The 21,580-nt window shown below is 35.6% G+C and overlaps 1 protein-coding gene across 1 annotated transcript; it reads right to left on the reverse strand.

Annotated features, from left to right (window-relative positions):
- Positions 1–8,216: 8,216 nt before the first annotated feature.
- LOC129876302 (probable pectinesterase 8) lies at positions 8,217–20,511 on the reverse strand. Its single transcript, XM_055951704.1, has 5 exons — positions 20,167–20,511; positions 19,834–20,005; positions 12,556–12,762; positions 8,648–8,898; positions 8,217–8,508 (listed from the first exon to the last, which is right to left on the reverse strand). The coding sequence occupies exons 1-5, from the start codon at positions 20,484–20,486 to the stop codon at positions 8,352–8,354; spliced, it is 1,107 nt and encodes a 368-aa protein (XP_055807679.1). The 5' UTR covers positions 20,487–20,511; the 3' UTR covers positions 8,217–8,351.
- Positions 20,512–21,580: the final 1,069 nt, after the last annotated feature.

Consider the following 21,580-nt stretch of genomic DNA (forward strand, 5'->3'; position numbering starts at 1 on the left):
GCATCATATTAAGAGCACAATCTAAAGGAAAGTAGAATTTAGCCAACCTCAAAGTTGATCACGTGGACACCAAATCTGCTAAATCGGAGCTTTATCCTTCTAACATGCCTCTGCTTGCTGCCACACTAACATCTAAATGATCATAGCGTCAATAAAGTTATTTTGAAAATAATCGTTGATGGGCCCAAAATCAAAAGCAGAATTGTAGGAGCCTCTATGGTAATCCCAAAATTGACTCCATCAATGGGTCCTAAATAGCTCAAGAAACTTGTGCCCCAAAATCAGAATTTGAAATGTGAAGTGGGAGCTTCTTCACGGCTAGTCTTTATTTAAAAAGATTAGTCAAACTAATCATCGCATTTGCAAAGCCCAATATTGCAATCGTGACCCTAGAGAAAATGATCTACGCAATCACAGAGGTCAAACCTCGCGACTGCAATGATCAAAAATGGTCAACCCCAAGAAAGCTTATTGTAATTGCGGCCAGGAGACCACACGATTGTGATGACTAGGTGCAGTTTCATCCACAATTGCGGAGGCTTCATCATGACCGTGATGAAGGAAACACCTGCACTAGATGCTGGTGCATAAGCTAGAGCTTAATGTTCACAAAATTCCTAACAAGGTGCTTGGGATTCATTTCAAATCTTGTGCACATAAAATAGATATGCTACCCCAACAAATTCAGATTCCCGACTTAGTTAAAATGTAAACATTTCCAACCAAGGTCGTATCGACAAAAAGTGGATCCCACACCTAAACTCTATTTTAATCCATATGCCATAAGGTTGCTCAAAATAAGCTCGAAAGCCTCGAGACCTTAACTAAAGGTCCCTCTAGATCAAAATTGCATTCTGAGGCCATCTACGTAAAGTTTTTATTGGAGTCAACCATTCAAACATCAAAAACTCCAAAATATAAAAAATTGTACAAAAACCAAACAAATGATAAGGAAACTGAATTGTTAGTCTCCGCAAGTCATAAATGACTTAGGATTGCTACAGGAGCTCTAAATGCTGAAAATATTGGAAAACCGAGAAAATGACCTAGATGGGTCCTTAAACATCCACTAATAAGAGGACTTTCATCCTTGAAAGTCAATGGATAGAAAAACCCTGAAGGCACAAAAAGAAGAGGATACCAGACCCGTATGATCTGCCAGACCTATATACACCCTCTCGGATTAGATTATGCCAACTCAGAACCCAGGTTAAGAAAAAACTCTTGAATTCACTTCTTCGCTGCAAAACTTTAAAAAAATCTTCCATTTCCTTCCTTTGACTCTAGCTCTCACCCTAAAAATGAATTCAATCGAAGGCACAAAACTCAACTGAGATTATACACCAAAGTTACACCAATACCAAACAACTGGCTATTACACAATAATGAAAGAAGCAAACCAAGCCACAAAAAGGATTATCCTCCTTGTGCTTAGAGCCCAATGCCTTTTAACTATCAGGAGCATATTATCTATCCTGAATCACGCTAAACCCCTTCGGCACCATCCGACTCATGCCCACACAAACACATGATCGTAACCTCTAAAGAACGACAAGCCCAACCTGAACGTTGAGAAGTAGCAACAACCAATATAAGTAACTTAGCCCAGGGTAAACCTCAAATTCCAGCCCCAAGACTCCTAAAGCCAACAATCCAAGTTGAAATGCAACCTTCTGAAATTAAATACGCTACACCAAAGGAAGATTATCCTGCGAGCGACCAAACTATACTGAGCCCAGCTCCAATGATTTTCCTCCACCTAGATAAACTTCAAAAATGAATTGACACCATGTGCTCACGAACTACTCTACAAGCGCAAATTTGAGCCAACCACCTTAATCCAAGGGAAACTGAGTTGTATGTAGCGTATAACATAGTCAACCAGTCTATAATGACCAAAAGGCACCATCTCCTAGAAACAAACCGTAAGGTAACCGTAGTGACAAAAGTAAACCTTTCATCTTGATTAAGAATGTCGTTGATGATCCCACGAATTACTTTGACCCTATCTTGAAAATGAACCTTCTATGCAGATTTCTATCCTCCCACAAAGTTTAAAGTCTGAGACCACTAAGAAACACCACCATACATATTCCAAATAAAAATCCCAACCTTAGTAGATATCATATAATCACTAAGGAACACTACAATACCCAAATAAAATAAGGAATCACTTCCAATTTCTCAGATAACAATAACCAAATGCCAAGCCAACCATGACAAGGCGAATCAGATAGAACAAATGAGTTAGCCATAACTTTGCAACCTCAAAAGTTGAGAATAAGATCAAGTTAAGGGAAAGAAGAGGCCAACTAGGACTACTACAACACCAAAGGAGGTTACATGCCATTCACACAACTTTAACAACCACCAACCAACACATTGCTAATACAAAAAGACGACAAGCAACAAAGGCAATATCGTAAGCTGGTCATATTAAAATAGCACAATAATTGTTAACTAAGTAAAGATAATCTAGCCGCCTATCAAGCAAAGATCTATGTCACAGAAAAATAATACGATAAGGGTTGCAAAATGGAAAGCCAACTAGCCCGCATATAAGACCATAACACAACCACCAAGTACAAAAGATATTGGGAGCTACTAAACCACTAGTCCCCAAACATAAAAACACGACCTAGTTGATCCATTACTAAAAGAAATCAACCACAAGATATAAACACAAGCACATAAACCTGAAAGGCTATCATAAAAATCAAAATATAAACAATGGTTAAGTAGGGATGCATGGGTATGAAAATCTCAAATTCACACAACATAAGTAATAGGGGATAAAATAATGAAATTGCATTTATACTAGTGATACTTGGAGTGTCAGCCTCAGCCTTTCTGTGGAAGCATAGAACGAATCGTGTTTGACCTTAACCTGAACACCTCAACTGCGACCAGCAATACTCGGACACCACCTTTGATCGAAGGTTCTATAAACCCACGAGATTGACTTGGCTGAAGAAGCCATATAATGGTCCCATGCAGGGGACACTCTCTAATCCATGGCTAAGCTCCCTAAAAATATGATATGGTCCAACAATCACAGCCGACAGATGCTAATAATGTCTACATGATCAAATCCCTCCTAGAGCAATCCATAGACCAGTAGACAACCTCCCCACAATCATAGCAACCCTTATGGGCTAAGGTCCACTATAAAGAATGGTATTAGTTTCCCTGGCTACCTCTGTCATAATGAGACCACCCGTAGTCAACATTACCAAGATCGTATATCAATCTCTAGAAAAGTGTCCCAGCTCACCACACTCGTAGAAACCCCTACCAAGAGTAACCTACCAAGATGGCCTACTTAAGATAGAATGGGATCCGTCACCAAGAGGCCCAATATGCACACCCTGAGAAGCCTGACCTAAACTCTGTACATTGTGGGCACCACAACCTACCTCAGAACCTCCTGGAACCTGAGGTGCTACAACCATAGGTCTAATAGGTAAAGAAAGATAATGACCACTACTGAAATTATACCCATCTCAGGGTGGGATATTGTCACTGTTGTACTGATGGCGAGTCCTCTTACCATTACCTCTATAAGCCTCCAAACATGCCTGCTCTATGGACTTTGCATGACTAACAACACGAGAAAGGTAGACCCAACTTCTATCAAGTGCTCCAACTCTAAATACAATGACAAAGCTAATCCCCTAATGAACCCTTGACTTATATCCCGCTCAATATGGAATAATGTAGGAGTATTCCCATCCTACTCAAGAAATTGTAACACGTACCCAGAGATGGATGAAGAACACTACTGGAGACCAACCAATCCAACTATGGTCTGTGAAGCACTTGCTGCACCAAGGACCACACCTATCTATTATATATCCTCGAAAAGATTTAAAACTCCCAACATTGAATCATGTGGAGCTGAGTTGGCATCTAATCATGTCGGAGCCTGGTCTTTCCCCATACTCTCTGTCTGCTGACTAATATCTCCTACCTCAAGGTCTGCACCCAATTGAGGCCCTCTATCCTAAGCGCATACCTAATAGAGCCTGGGCTTTCCCCACACTCTCTGTCTACTGACTAACATCTCTGACCTCAAGGTCTGCACCTAATTGAAGCCCTCTATCCTAAGCGCATACCTAAATCAAGGTAGCATGTGCTGATGTCATATCTGCATCCATAAAAAACCTCATTCTATCTATCTAAGAGAGCGTGGATTCAAAGAAATATTTTAAAGGTTGATAGAAGCAGACGCACACAATAAGGAGTCAAAAATGGAATTTTCTAAGAATCCCATATAACCTCCCAAAAATAGGATATGGATGTCTCTGCACCAATACACAAAACTCTACTAGGCATTTTCTCTCGTACCAACGATACCAGTCAACCTAGAGCTTTGATACTGACTTGTCACTACTCAAAATCTCAGGCCATGATAGAACCTACTAACATTCCATCAGTAGGTAAGCCTAACCCATAACTCAGAACCAGAAACAATGAGCTATCATGTGGAAGAGAAATATAAGAAAAGAAAAGAAAAAATAATGAAATAAAAAGGAAGAGAGACAAAAAGGAAATAAAGGAAAGAAATAGACAATAATATAAATACACAAAACATTCCCAAGACATGGTATCGGTTGGTAGTCGATATGTTAATTTCAACAAGAGAACAAGGTAAATACACACATATATATAACCATCTCTGAATATAATATAAAGACTAGTCCTAACAAAAAATAGAGGAATAATGGCAACTCTGATTGTGAGGATCCAACCCCAGTCTCTAAACCCAAAAGCTACTCTGTATGAGGCACATGTCAAAAATAAGAACTCATAGTATGAGCTGCAGGGTGCAGAAGTATAGTATGAGTATCAAACAAATGGTACTTTGTAGGCATAGACCGACTAAGCTCTAAAGACAATGCAAGTATAAATAAAAGATAAGTAAGGAATGTACAATACAAGCAGCTAAAGAGGAGATATTGTGCAATAAACTAATAGAGACAAGGGAATAGAATAAAATAAAAAAGTAACCAAGACAATAGAACATACTTGGAGGCGCTAGCACAACAACTTAATCACTATAAGAGTCTACTATGGGAGTCAACTATATGAATATATGACAATCATAACTATCTCTACATATCACAATAACCGAGAGGCCAGTCTAACTCGACCAAATCAAGGAGTGCCAGTATAGAGACAAGTCTAAGCCATACATATAACCAAATACCAATTCAACCCAGGACTACACAACTATAACCATATAATAACCTAAACGGATCCCTATAAGCCCGGAAGGTACACAACAACAAACATAACCTAAGCGGTACTCATAAGATCAATAGGTGCAAATAACAATCAATTATACTGGTGATAGGTGATGCATATGAATGCAAGTTATGCAATAGAGACCAACAACACCAAGTGCCACACAACCAAGTATATACACCTACATCCAACCTCCTGACATACTATGTATGACCAACGTAGATACCTCTCATCCTGTTTAATGTGTCACATGATACAGGGACCCAACGTAGATCCTCATGTATCTGATCCTTCATGGTACCGGCGATACATAAGAGACCACCCTAGTATAGAAATGATCAATAATATTCTCGACCAATTAGTAAGTGATAAGAAAAGGGTCAACAACTTGCCCGACCAAACAATTAAGTAATGGACACATCCTTGATGCCTCTCTATTTCAAAAAAATTCACTTATCCAAATAGAAAAGTTGGAACGACTCTTGTTAAAACCAGTTTTAAAGAGTAAGAGTAAAAATCAGACATTCTCAAAAATAGTAGTAACAATTTTACGCATGAACCGGGATCGTACCACAAAACAAGTAAACGGTTATCAATGCAATGCATTCAATCACCAACATCCAAACAATGGCATTTACACCCTTACCCCTTCTCATAAATTAAGTATGATATGTGTGATCTAGGAGGTGCGTAACATGGTTCTTGGAGTGTTAGAAAATATTTGGATGAGCTTTTTATTTTGAAAGATGGAAAAGTTGAAATGGTTGGCCAAAGTCAATATTTGAGGAAGATTAGCTTAGAATGAACTTTCATCAATTTTGTAAGTTTTGGGACATGATTTTTCAATAGTTGGACTAGTGGCTTGGGTGCCAAGGAATTTGGGTGAGTTTCGAGTCATTGGATGGAAGTTTAGAAATTTTGAACTTAACGGTTGGCCTAGGTCAATATTTAGTCAAGGAAATTTCGTATCAATGATTTGTTGATTCCAATAAATCTGAAATGTATTTTATAATCAATTAAAATATTTGGTTTAGGTCCAAAAAATTTTCGGCTGAGCTTCAGACACTTCAGTTGCATTCTAATTGAATTTAAGGTTAAGAGTTAACCTTGGTCAAATAGTTTACCAGAAAAGATCAGATTCATGATCTGAAAGTTTCAACAATTTGTATGGTGATTTTGAATTTGTCTACAAATTGTTGTTTAATTTTGATGCGTTTCGAATGAAATTTGAACATTTTAGGTGTTTTTGCCTTGTTCAAGCATAAAAATATGACAACTTAGAGGTACGATTTTAGATCTAGACATCGAAAAATTATTTTGAGACTATTGAGATTTTTAGCATGAATTAGGACTGATCTGAAAGTTTGGTATAATTTCGAATAGTTGAGAATGAAATTTATTGTGAAACATAAAATAAATATTTAAAGAGAAAAAAATTATATATGACTGGGTAAACGAGAACTACATTAAGCTTAGATTCAACGAGTAGATTCTATCATTATTTAGAATTTACAGGAAAATTTTGTGCGTTTCGAATTAGTGTTGACTTTTTGGACCCGAAATAGAATTATAGATATGTGTGTCTATAGTTATGTATATCTATATATAATACATATTTGATTATATTGGGAACGTTCGGAGGCTATTAGTAAGGGAAAGGTTTTGATTTGATCATTTGGACTTTATTTAAGGATAGTTAAGGCTTTCTATGACTCTTTATGAAGGGTATAGACTGTAATTGAAAGTAATGAAAAAATGAGGGTACTAATGTTATTGTGAAGGATTAAAAATAACTAATTGATTGATTTACTCAGTGTTTTTTATTCGATTCTTGTTGTGAGGTATTGATTAGCTTGAAGTGAATCCTAAGTGTGTTATAATGTGGAATTTCACTCTCTTTGTGGATTTGAAATGTAATTGAAATTGTTGATAAAGAAGGTTGACATGCTATTTTTTTGTAAATTAAAGTGGAACTTGTAAAGTGGACATATATTGGTAGGGGGATTGAAAGTGACTATTGTGAATGAGTGTTATTAATAGGTCGACTTTATACATGTTAGAGTGACACGCGGCTTGCCCAATTATATTTATGAAACGGAGTGGTACGTCTGTCCAGTTCTATATATGGATCGAAGTGGCACGCCTATCAGGTATGCATCACATGCATTCATTTATTGTTTGACTTGCTTCATTGAAATATTTGACTATATGTACTTGATTGTGGTTGAATTACATGTTGAACTATGTTGGTGACTTGCGTACTATTCATTTTTGTACTACCTATGTTGTTTTCTGATGTTCGTTTTAGTGGGAGTTATAAGTGATAATGCAAGATTCGTAATATTACTTTGTGAATTTTAAGATGTTGACGATGTCTCTAACCATCAATTTTCAGTAGAGTCAGCCGACGATGTTGTTGAGTACGTGAGGTTTAGTGATCACTCTTGTTATAATTTTCACCCTATGTGTAGGTATTAAGCCTAATGTACTTTCAAACACGGAAATAGTAGATGAGTCTGAGGTCCGTCATTTAGAGATTTCGAGGCAGTTGTTGACTGATCCATTGCTATATATAAAGGATCTCTTCTAATTTCCTTTATTTTGGACTTTGTACTTTTCGTACAATTCAGTTGTACTTGATATTGGTAATAGCATGTACTCGTGGCTTTTAAATTTTTAGGAAGTTATATTATTGTTTTCTATATCTTCTTCAGAGTCTTGATATTGGAGAATTGATGCTAATACTTCTTTGGCATAGTTATCTTATTTTATATTGTGTGTTATTGGATTGTCTTACCTACCACAGAGGTTAGATAGGTGTTCGAATTTTGAATTGTTGATATTGAATATTGAATTAAAAATGAAGGAAGTGGATAATGTCTAGCGGTCCATTCCTATACTTAATTAACTAAAATAATCTTACTAAACATCAGATATAATAGAATATTCATTTTGTGCTAATTGAAGAATATCGATAGATAATGTACAATACTACATCAATCTTGCTTATTCGCCTAATAAAACATGTGGAAAATATAGAAGTATAAAAACAGTATAACTAATAGGTTCGTATGTAATTAAAAATAAGAATGAATAATGTAATTTTAATTTGAGAAAGAGTGTAGCCATAAATCAGCATCAATGAAAGACGAGTTGAGGAATGGAAGAGCTTGGGTGTCATTAAGCTTTTGAGCGTATGATACTCTCTGTGACATGTTTGACCCTGCACCTGAACAATTGTACTCCCCATAGAAAATCGTTCTGTAATCAATTATGTTAAATAATTAAATGGTGAAATATCAACGTATTATTAGCTTTTTAAAAATAATAATTATGTGTTGGAACTCACTATAAGGATGAATAAAAATTATGTTAAATAGATTTTTGAATTGAACTTAACTGGTCTCTTGAAGGATCATTTAAGTCGTTCCATCCGTCAGGAGAAATAATATCAGTCATGAAGGTATTGGCAAAGATTACTGTTGAGAAAGGCCTCCATGCTCGGCCTAACCAAATCCGACCACTTCCTCCAACATTGCAGTTCACGAATGCAAAACCGCTATCTTCTTCTTTGGAAGCCCTACCATGTGCACTCACTGCTCCATTTATCGATCTTGATCCTGGACTCGCTATTGATATCAATTCACAATTCTGCGCTTCAAATTAATCATTCTCATCACACTCCTACTTCAAAATTTTAACTTATGCTAGTGTACAATGTAAATAATATTTATACTTGTTATTATAGAATAATCTATCTAGCTTTTTAACTTCACTTTTATGTTAATAATCAGTTATTCTTTTCAATTTATTTTTATTTTTTGGGGTCTTTGTCTTTAGTTGATTCCTCGTATAATCATTCAATTTTGAGAAATCGACTATCAAAATTATCTATCTCTTTTATCTTTTCAAAATCATTTCACGTTACTTAATTAGCTTCAATCTTCATCGAATTTTGTATTTTCTGGTGAAATTTATGATGTAACAAATTTAATTCAATAAAATATTAGTTAATACATTAATTATGAGCCTGGACCAATTTAAAATCCAACTCAACCCTAAATCGAAACGTCTCTAATTATTCTAAAAGAAATGCTCAAGCGCTTATATAGTTTCCTTCACCATTTCTATTCTTCTTCTTTTTTAAACTCAAGTGTGATTTGCGGTCGTTGAGTGAGTTCGACGTTCAACGGAATTTGATGTACAACCATTCTGCTGAAGTAAATCATTCTATCCTTGAAGGATATATTCTATAAACTCATGCACTTGAGGGGAATAATTTCCTTAAGGACACATTGTGAATTCAGTGGACTCGATTTTTCATACTTTCATCTTGGTTTATGCAACGACCTAGCGCGTTGTTATTAAAAATATCCGCAGTAAAGGTATACGAATCTCATTCGTCATAAGACTAGAAATCATTTCTTGGTATGTGAGTGCATTAGTTGTGAATTAAGGGCGTACACTACCCCTAGCACAAAGTTAAGTTGAAAGTGTCTTTTCGATTTAGTTTCGAACTTGAGTTTAAACTAGATTCAACTTCAAATGACCATATCTCTCATACTATAATGAATTAGGTTGCCATAACCGATTAAATTAAAGGTCTATGAGTCTTCTTTCAAACTCCACCAAGTTTGCCTTATTTGGAGATCAGAGTAAAAAGTTATGCCAATTTTACTGAGCACTATCCGTGTTGGGATGCTAGAACGGGATCCAACAGACCAGAAGCTAAAAAGGCGTATTTTTATTATCTCATTCTTCCTCTAAGTGCAAAAATAGACGAGGGTTACCCTAGAAACCCCCAAGAATTTGTTCTAGGCTTGGAGAGAAGGGAAGAAGAGAATCCTAGCGCAAGGAAGGCTACAACCCATGGATTTCAGGTCCGTCACCATAGTTTCTCCTTCTGGATGTCAGGGATTGTCCTATAATCCTTCTACAATTGCTTGGGCCTAGGTAGGATAGGTTTTCTCAATTGATCAGTAGTTATAAATTTGTTCCCATTACTTAATATAATGTAGATTGACGGGAGATTTCATGTCTTGGCCTTCGGGCACGAAGTCTGGATGGTTAAATGATTGTCAATTGTTATTTTGAGTGAGAATGTATGTTGTGGATCATGATTATTATGTGACTATTGATAAAGGTCAAATCTTTGAATGTTAACCTTGGTGAAACTATTTAGAAGGTCAATGACTCCTGTGAGATTAAGTGTAGACAATAGCTGGGTCATAACAAAATTCTAAGACTTGGGGATTATGGCCTATTGATGTATATAGAAGGATGTGTTTATAAAAATAACTATGTGTGTTTATGCTGATTATTCCTTGTGAATTAATTAAGTAATGAGAATCATGAAATAAAGGTGAATGTGAATTACTTAGTGTTGATAGATCTCTTGCCATGAACCTATTTGATTACATGTGGTTGTAGGTTATGATTTGGTCTATATTATAGAGAGACTCTTAATAGTGATTGATTAATGTTGTGATGTTTACCATGCATTTACTTGTTGTGGTTGAGTGATTGATATGTTGTTGTGATTGGTCTACAATCCCAAGGCCGTGAAATATATAATCTTGAACTTGCTCTACTAAAAGTGATGCCTTGAATAAAGAAGGCTTGATAAAATATTGCTAATGAAGGGAAAGATAGAATGAAATCAATGAAATGACTATTTGTGAATAATTACATGCAATGAACATGTTACTTGATTATGCAAGTATGTGAACTATTCATTGTGGACTGTGATTGTGATATTGGATTGGGTGTCACGTTCCAACACATATTGGATTGAGTGTCACATTCTGACACATATATAGGATCGGGTGTTAAGTTCCAACATATATATTGGATCGGATGTCACGTTCCAACACATATATAGTTTGGGTATGGGTTCCATGAGAGAATCATTGTGTGGCTACCATCTGTTAATTGAACTTGACTATATGGGTGATGATAGAGACACAGATCCGAATATAATTGAGCATGCTCATCTTGTGTAATAATTGATATGAAAGGACCGAAGGTCCAAGTGTTACCATGTTGACTGTTGTATTTGAGATTTATCTCTGGGCAAGCCGCCCTGACGAGAAGAATCCCGTTGTGGCTAGGCTGCTAGAGAGGGATAAGTCCCATCATGGTAAGCCAGTACGATTATGAGAAGAGTCTTAGTCCACCTAAATATTTTCGTCTTTCAAGTGAGATGTTAATTATTCTAGGGTCAAGTGTTGGTGTGAAAGCTAAAGATAGTACAATGGTTAGACAGAGTTAGTAGTGGCCCGTAGCTCGAAAACTCCTCTATGTGATAAAAGGGCTAGGCCTTCATCTAATTTAGAGTTAGCAGCGGACCAACTAGAAGGGATGCGAGTTAGTCTGAACGACTTTAATGAGGTTATGAGAATGATAATAGTTTGTGCATAAAGGTTTGGCGAGTATATTTTCTTAAAAGCATACTTTCTTCTTGTGGATTTATTTATATTATGCAGTGGGTATCAGGTTAACCGATGATGCCTACTAGTACGTGTTATTTGTATTGATACTACTTTTGCTATTCCACCTGACATAATCTAGTTGCAGGGTCATTGATGTTTCTTAGGTGAAGACGAAAAAGATTCTCCAATAACTTCTACTCTTCCTTCCTTATGGTTAGAGCAGTGTCATTACTCTATTTATACTCTATATCATTAGTAGCTCTTGTACCTGTTTAGACTAGTATCTTGGGGATGCTAGAATGTTTCTTGTAATAAACCTTAGAGTTTTGATAATTCAATTATGGTGTATTCTTGACTCTGAAGGCTATTAGTGATATTTTTTTAAACTTCCACATGTTATTTCAAGATTGAGAGTTCTCCTACTTAGGTATTAGAGTAGGTGCCTACACGACCCGATGAATTGGATTATGACAGTTTATTATTATTTATTTACTGTTCATATTTTATTGAATACAGATTCAAGGCATATAGCAATGCTCTATTTCATTATATACACGTGATATTTCAAGTTTTTTTTAAAAAAATCTTCCTTGAGCCTTAACTAGATGACTAATTCTCTTTCTTTTATTATTTAGATGTTATTTGTGCTTGCAATATTTTCTAAAAGAATTCTGTGTATCATTCCTTTTCGCGTCTCTAAATTTGCATGAGTAGGTTGTACCCAACAACTAACTAACTAGCATTGATATGTACATATAGTACTTTTTCTATTGGGATTTCACATTAAATTTGGGAAATCAATTTAGGGTATACATACATTTTTAGGCACTAAAAGTGCATATTTAGTATATACGATTATATACACGATCGTACGTACCTCATAAAATGATTTTCCATTACCAAAAATGAAGTCGATAGAACCTTGAATATAACACTCTTTGAAATAATGTCGACCTCTATCATCATGGAGGGTATCTTGAGCTCCAAAAAATCCACAACCCCAGAAGGCTGCTTGGTCTCCTCCTATTCTAATTGCCACTGCTTGTGCTCCTATCACCCCCGGCATTGGAATTGGAGCCATATTCTGTGTATATATACTATATAATTAATAGCTTATTATAACAGTACTCGATCACAGTATATACATAAAAGAATTTTGATACATTATTGCACGATACTATAGTTTAATTAACATAATAAGTCAATGTAGATAACTTAATGATAACTCCATTAATGGAGCTTTGTATGAAACTATAAAAGAGTAAGAAGAACCAGACGAGGGAGAAGAAGAAGAAGTAGAGAAGAAGAAGAGGTAGAGAAGCAAGAAAAGAAGCTACATTGCTCACTATATCACTTAGTTCAACATATGTTACATGTGTATGGGTGTGGTATATTTATAGTGCACCTATAGTTAGTTTCCAGTCACAACAACCTATAACCAACTCATAACAAACTCTAACAAACTTATTTAACCATGGTAGCTTGTTAACTTGACTATGGTTAACACTCCCCCTCAAGCTCATGGTTTGAACAAGTTCATAACTCCAAGCTCATTCAACAGCCCCTTATGTTGTGCCTTACCAAGAATCTTTGGGAGCAAGTCAGCTAATTGATCCTTGGTGTGTACGAATTCTATTTTCAGCATTCTTTGATTGTTTTTCTCTCTTACAAAGTGACAATCATTGTCTATGTGTTTGGTCCTCTCATCTTAATTGTTGCTTTCCTTTCACACCCCATGGTTATAGGCAGCTCAATGTGTACCCAAAGTTCTTCAAACAGCCCTGCTAGCCATGTAACTTCAGCTGCACAATTGGCCATACTTCTGAACTAAGCGTCAGCTGAGCTTCTAGACACAGTCTCTTGCTTCTTTGACTTCTAGGATATCAAGGCTCCACCAAACTTAACTAAGTAGCTAGTTATTGATCTCCTTGTCTCTAAGCAGCCACCTCAATCTGAGTCACAGTAGGCAAGAAACTTGTTAGTGTCTTCTGATGGCATCAATAATCCAAGTCCAGGAGTTTCTTTTATGTATCTAACTACAATCAATGCTGATTCCATGTGAGACTCTTTAGGACAGTGTATGTACTGACTTAGGACCTAAACTGAGAAAGCTAAATCAGGCCTAGTCATGGTTAAGTATAGAAGTCTTCCTATTGGTCTTTGATATCTTCCAGGATCCTGCAGCTTATGATCTTCATGTTCCTTATTACTTTTGATGCACTCATCATATTGCACAGTGTCAACTTTTGATTCTGTCTAGAGGAGTTCCTGCAGGTTTAGCTCCTCCTAGGCTACATTCAGCTATCAGTTCAAGGTCATACATTCTTTGAGACAAGTGAATCCCTTTGCTTGATCTAGCACATTAAATACCTAGGAAGAATTTGAGCTCTCCCATATCCTTCATCTTGAATTATTTTTGTAAATCTTTCCTTGTTTCACTGATGATAGACTGATTACTACCAGTGATCAAAAGATAATCTACATAGACCAACATAATGAGTATATCATCCTCATAATGTCTAGTAAAAAGTGAGTAGTCATAATTACTCTGATGGAATCCCAACTGAATCAAGGACTATGTTAGCTTAAAGTTCCACTGCCTAGGTGCTTGTTTGAGATCATATAGAGACTTGTGAAGTTTGCAGACTTTAGAGCTCTCCCCCTATCTAGCAAACCTAGGAGGAATGGTCATGTATACATCTTCTAACAAATCACCATTGAGGAAAGCATTGTGGACATCCATCTGATGTATAACCCAACCCTTTTATGCAGCAACGGAAACTATAGATCTCACAGTTACCATCTTAGCCACAGGGCTAAAAGTCTCACCATAATCTAGGCCCTCCTGTTGACTATATACCTTAGCTACTAATCTGACCTTGTACCTCTCCATTTTCCTTGTAGACTTATATTTGACTTTGTAAATCCATCTGCAGCCAATAGGTTTCTTACCAGGAGGAAGATCTACCAGACTCCAAGTCTTATTGTACACTAAGGTATCTATTTCCAGATACATTGCCTGAATCCATTGAGGGTCAAGTGCAGCTTCTTTATAAGAAGCAGGCTTTGAGACAACTGAATATGCCTTGATACAAGAGCTATAAGAAGGAGAAAGATGAATGTAGGTAACATAGTCAGACACTGGAAATAAACAAAAGTGGCTTTTGGACTGAGTGATAAAGTCCTGAAGCCATATAGGTGGTTTGGAGGTCGAGAAGACCTCCTGGAAGGACCTGTTATAGGGAACATAATAGGATATGGAGTAGTAGAATGTACTTCAGGTGCAAGTGGTATCTGATAGTTTATAGGAATTGTTGTAGGGGACATATTAGGAGATGGAGTAGTAGAATGTACTTCAGTTACAAGTGGAGTAGTAGATAAAGAATCAGGAAAATTGGAGGTAGATGACTCAGTATTAGATGGTACTAAAGTTAAGATTGGAAAATGGGATTTGATGAGGTTTGAAAATCTCTGAAAGGAAACAAGTCTTCTTTAAACACAACATGCCTGTTTACAAACAAGGACTTAGCATGAAAATCATATAGAAGGTACCCTTTTTGAGTCATAGAGTAGCCCATAAGAACAACAGGTATGGCTCTAGGAGAGAACTTATCTTTGATGGATGGACAAGTGGCATAATACAGGAAACCAAAGGTTTTGATATAAGAGAGAGAGGGAGGATGTTGATACAGTAACTCAAAAGGATACTTATAGGACAGGAGTTTAGAGGGAAGTCTATTAAGAATATAGACAGAAGTGGTAACACATTCTCCCCAAAAATTTAAAGGTACAGAAGCCTGGAACCTTAAGGCTCTTGCCATGTCTAATATAGTCCTGTGCTTCCTTTCCACCACACCATTTTACTGAGGTGTATAGACACATGTACTTTGATGACATATACCAAGACTTGACAACATGGATTGAAAAGTTTTGCTCATAAATTCAGTCCCATTATCAGTTCTAAACACTTTGACACAAGTAGAAAACAGGTTGTGAACTTGAGCAAAGAAATGTCTCAGCACAACTATTGTATCAGATTTAGCTGTGACAAGAAATAGCCAAGTGAATTTGGAGTAATCATCTACTACAGTAACAAAGTACTTTATTTTATTATGAGTAGGCACCCTATATAGACCCCAAACATCATAATGCACTAAGTCAAAGAGTGCCTTTGAAGTATGAATGCTTACAGGAAATGGAAATTTTGTTTGTTTAGCTAACGGACACACAGTACATGTAGAATGATTTGAGATATCTAAACCAGAAAGACTAGAGGACCTCCTTATTACATCAATGGGAATATGTCCTAACCTCCTATTCCATAGTGCAATGGAATTAGAGATGAGCAAACCATACTTTCAAGAGTCAACGAGTATAGAATCTATTGAATTACTCATCTGTGTATCAAGTTTCAAAGAATATCCTAAAAAAGAGAGTACAATTGATAAGAAAGCGAGTAAGCCACATACAAAAACACTAGTAGAGGATGTTTGAGCTGTACTACACAAGCTTTGAGTAGGAAAAGAATAGTTGAAACCTTCCTTGAGGATGTAGAGCCCTTCATCTTCTCTACCAATCCCCTTGACCTGTCCACTATAGAGATCCTAGAAAATACAAAAATCAAGAAAGAATGCTGCCATACATTGAAGTTCCTTAGTTAGCTGAGATACAAATAACAAGTTGTATTTGAATTCAGGAACAAAGAGAACATTTCCAATAACTTGATCTGCAAAGACTTTTGTGCTACCAACATGAAACACTGATACTACATTTCTTGTGGGTAGAAGTATCTGCCTTCTTTTAGACTCAGACACTGATATGTACTTATCTAGTAATGCTGACTGAGATGTCATATGATTAGTGTTTCTTATATCAACTATCCACTCCTTATTCACATATTTGGACACTAAAGTAGATAGAACTCTACCTGTAGTGGCTGCTTTAGCTAAGTGCTCTCCACCAGTGTCACTTCCTTTGGCTAGTAGCTATATGATCTGTTGATATTGATAAGCTGTGAAGAAAGCTGCAGGTACATATTTGCTGCACTAGTTTCTCCATTGTGTGATTGGCCTACACTTTGAGCAACTACAACTTGGTTAGCAAAAGAACTAGAGCTAGATGTAGAACTACCAATTTTCTTCTTGGATCTCCATCCAATTGGATAGCCTTTGACTTTGAAGCATTGTTCCTTAGTGTGACCTCTATAACCACAAACTTCACAAGTGATTACAGGCTTCTATGGTTTCTGAGGATTATACTGAGTCTCATAGTGATTTCTACTTGGATTACCACTTCCACCACTAGGTTGATAACCAAGGTTACCACTCCCAATACTATGACCATTCCCCTGTTTTTGACTGAACAATACAGTGCTTTCAATTAGTTTAGGAAGAGATAAGCCTTCATAGCTAGTGTGTGCTATGTTCCTTTGACTTTCATGATCTATGACAAGACAAAAAAATTTGTTCAAATTTGGGGTTGGTGACTACATTAGAATTTGTCTTCTGATTGCAGAATAGTTTCATTTAGTCCCATTAGGAACTCTAGTAACCTTTGATATTCATAATGATCTTGAAACTTCTTAGACTCAGGACATGAGCAGCCTAGACAAGGTATAATCAAGTCATATTCATTCCATAGTCCTTTGAGTGTAGTATAGTAATCTGTAACTGACATGGTCCCGTGACTTAGACTGTGAATTTCCTTATGAAGTTGATACACATGAGCTCCATTCATTTTATCGAACCTTTCTTTCATATCACACCACACTTTGTGTGCATCACCACCATATACAACAGTCCCTAGTAATCCTGGTCAAACAACATTCATAATCCAGGAAAGGATTACAGCATTACACTTCTCCCACGCATCAGAGAACTCAGGTCCAAACTTAGACTTAGAAAATCTGCCATCAATAAACCCAAGCTTACTCTTACCTAGCAGTCCAATTCTCGTGGATCTACTCTTGATTGCATAGTTCTCTGAACCAATCAGTTGAAGAGATATTAAAGAGCTACCTAGAGTATCATTTTGCTGCAAGAAAAGTGGATGATTGTGATCAATATTTGGAACTATGAAGTCAGATGTTGCATTCATTGCTGCTGCGTTTGAATGGACGTTCTCAGTACCTAATGTTCCAGATGCATATTTACCTAAATTCACCATTGAAATTGCTTCGAAACTGAGTATGTTGATACTTACTTGCGATTCAAACACTTTTCAAATTCGAATTTAAGTACTTGTACCTGTACTGCACTACTTCTAAGACTTTACTGCTTGCTCTACTCTAAGACCTTACCAATGCTCTGATACCATGATAACTCTCTTAATGGAGCTTTGTATGAAACTATAACAGAGTGAGAAGAAGAAGAAGAAGAAGAGGCAGAGAAGCAAGAAAAGAAGCTACATTGCTCACTATTTCACTTAGTTCAACATATGTTACATGTGTATGTGTGTGGTGTATTTATAGTGCACCTATAGTTAGTTTCCAGTTACAACAACCTATAACCTACTCATAACAAACTCTAACAATCTCTAACAAACTTATTTAACTATGGTAGCTTGTTAACTTGCTTATGGTTAACACTTAAATTAAACTTAATTTTATATATATGCATATTGTTTTCAGCATGAGTGGATGAGCCCCTTTAGGGAAAGTGGTGTCACGGAACACATTATAGAATATGAAATAGCAAATGTTGAAATTTGCATTTTCAGAAGCGTCATATTAGTCATTTGTGAATAAAATAGAGGTCGTTAAGAAGGAAAGCAATGACCTCAATAAATGAAGTTTAACGACACCAATAATGTTTGGCTTCAAATTACCAAATATTCTTAACAAGTTATTTTTTAATAAAGTTTTGGTAAAGTTTCACTATGTGTTTGACCACAAACTTTTTCAAGCATATTTGATTGTTTCAAAAATATTATTTTGTACTCTTAAAATCTAAAAATTATTAAAAATGATCATAAGTTTGTGTTATCATTTTATAATGAACATGTTTCATTAAAAAAAAACTTATAACAAAATTGATAACAATCAACAACAACAAAATAATAATATGGGCAAGAGCAACACATTAATCGAATTAGAAACAAATTGTTCTTTATTTCCAATTTTGTCACTCAAACTATTCTTTTCTGGATGAGCTAATAACAAATTATTCTTTTATAAAATCTTCCCACATTGAAAGAACAATATCTTCCCAACAAGAGTTTATTTTTATTAATAAATAGCGATGTTATTTAATGGTGATGGTTGACAACGTTAATGAAGTAAGTTGGTAGATAAATATTAGTTGCAATTAATAAATAATTGATGTTTTTATAAAATATAAAACTTTGGGGTAATTTTTCAATTTTTAAACTTCTCAAATATTAGAACTTCGCCCAATTTCTAGTTTTTTCTAGAACTTGGAAACTTGGGATGTTTGCCAAATATATTTGTCAAGTAATGACAAATTATATGACCAAACACTAATTCCCAAGGTGTTTTTAAATTTTTCCCAAAAACTATTTGGGGCCAAACTGCTACTTTTATGACAGCAATAGTAATACTAATAATATAATATGTTATTTCAACTTCAATAGTTGTAATATTTTAGGCAAATAAGAGTATATTTCAAAAATTGGAAAATTACTGGAGTAATAATATTGCATTTGAATCGTGCTTTTATAATACTGGAGTAATAATATTGGCACCGTTTAAAAAAAAAGTGGGGACTTCATTGTTTTTCAACAAGGTAAACACATTATGACAAGTAGTTTGCACAACATTGCAACGATGTTTATATTTGAGTTGATGGTAAATCACACCTAAAATGTCATTTTTTTTTTCATGTTTCATATCTCAACTATCCATCATTCTCTTTGCCTATTTAAACTATAAGTCGTTAGGCCACTCAATACCAAGGTATGTTTTAATACAAAGGATGTTAGATAGGTAAACTCACAAAATGGTGATAGTTTAAGTAGGTAAACAGCACAATGAATAATTATGGGTATGAAACTCACAAAAAATAATATAGTTCAATTTAGATGTGGTTTTTTATTGTTAACTGTTTATATTTTTTATTAGATGAACTTTCCTTTTTTTTTTGTTTTGTATTTTCATGCATCAAGATGTATCAATATAGAGAGAGTACGTAGGATATACCATGAAACTTATATTCTTGGCGATGAAGTTGGTGGAGAAAACTTGGACAGAGCCACTGTTAAATGTGCCATGTGATGAATTGGCATTGTCATTATATATTATAGCTGTTGAAGTGTACCCCTGCCCTTGAAACGTGATATTAGGCTTGCTTTTTGGAACAATCACCTTTTCACTTCATGCATTAACAAAAAAAAATATCTTAAATTAGAACGATAGCTTACCTTAATTAACATATTACACTTAGCTTGTACTTATGAATAGTTACATGTAAAATATAACATATAATGTTTGGGCACAGAAGTTAAATTAAGAACATAAAGATTGGCTACTTACAAATATATGCCACTGTTGATCCAAATCAAGCTCCTTATCGCACTGAAATTCACAACTGAATCAACAGCAGCTTGCACTCTGGTAAAATTGCAACAACCATTATGATCAACACAGAGAATTGAAGTTGTGCTAGAATCTATAGTTGGAAAATTAGGGGAGAAATTGTCACAAATCGAATAGTTTGTTTTTTTATCATCATGGTGATGATGACCTCGATGAACGTCCTTGAAAGTTAAATGGTCAAGTACCATGAAGGAGATTGATATAAAAATAGCCACAATGGCAATGAAAAGAGGGAAATACATGCCTTTATGATTCATTTTTTTCTGATTGGAACTAAAAGAAATAAGGTGAGAGAGATATAATTTAAATTGGATATCTTGGGTTTATATAACTTGAAAAAAACACAATATTGAGGGGAAAGGTAAAAAAGGAAACTTGAATGAAGTATAAGAATAGATGACATGTCTTACAAATTACCCTGTCCCTTTTTGGTACCTTGTTTTGCAGAATGCACGTACCTACCTAATTTGATAATACCTTTGTCACACTGTAACTCCTAATTACTAACTCATATTAGGAAGATTATTGATTGACTGAATGTTTACCTGTTTAAATAAATGTCTGTAAACGCTAGCCTACGTGGTCCCTACATGCCATACTTTGTATAAGTATCTTTGTGGGAGTGACACACGTCGGATGGAAGGTGCAATCCACTTAAGAGCCAAAGAATGAGGAGGAGCTACACAAATTTATGTACGGACATACATTTAGGGGGAGTAAACATCCCATAACTAGGGAAGTATAATGAATAAATAATACCCCTTTAAATGGTCATCATCAAAAGGGGGAGATTGTTAGCTTTAAAAGTTACAATAATGACAATTAACTCTTGCAAAATACTATTGTGTGCATGTCATGACTTAGACCGCCGTGAGTGACATCCACATTAACCCTCCGATGAGAGAATCAATTACTAATCCGAACTTAACCCATCAAAATCATTTTTAAGAAGCAAGTCATTATATTAAATGCTTAGAAACCAGTTTTAAACAAGTAAATGATCGAGTTACCATAAACTCCATCAAGTATCAAAAGTCAATTGTGGAAAACAATTGTCTGGAACCTAAAATTCATAGTACCAAAAGTCTCACTGAGTAAAAAAGGGGGATGCAAACCCAAACAAGAAAACAATAAACTAGTCTATAAATGTAGATCTGGGTCAAAAAAGATGGACAAAGAAAGGAAGGACAAATTTTTGGTAGCCTGAACAAGTGTGCTCACCCTTGGATTCAGATAATGCTAGGATCACAGTTGAGATCGTGAAGCAGCCGCCTGAATATGCATGTCATGTACTCAACAAAAAAAAGAGCAAGTGCAGTATCAGTAAAAAACCATAACCATAGAATACTGA

Source organism: Solanum dulcamara, chromosome 2 (genome assembly GCF_947179165.1).
Source record: "Solanum dulcamara chromosome 2, daSolDulc1.2, whole genome shotgun sequence".
Classification (NCBI taxonomy): domain Eukaryota; kingdom Viridiplantae; phylum Streptophyta; class Magnoliopsida; order Solanales; family Solanaceae; genus Solanum; species Solanum dulcamara.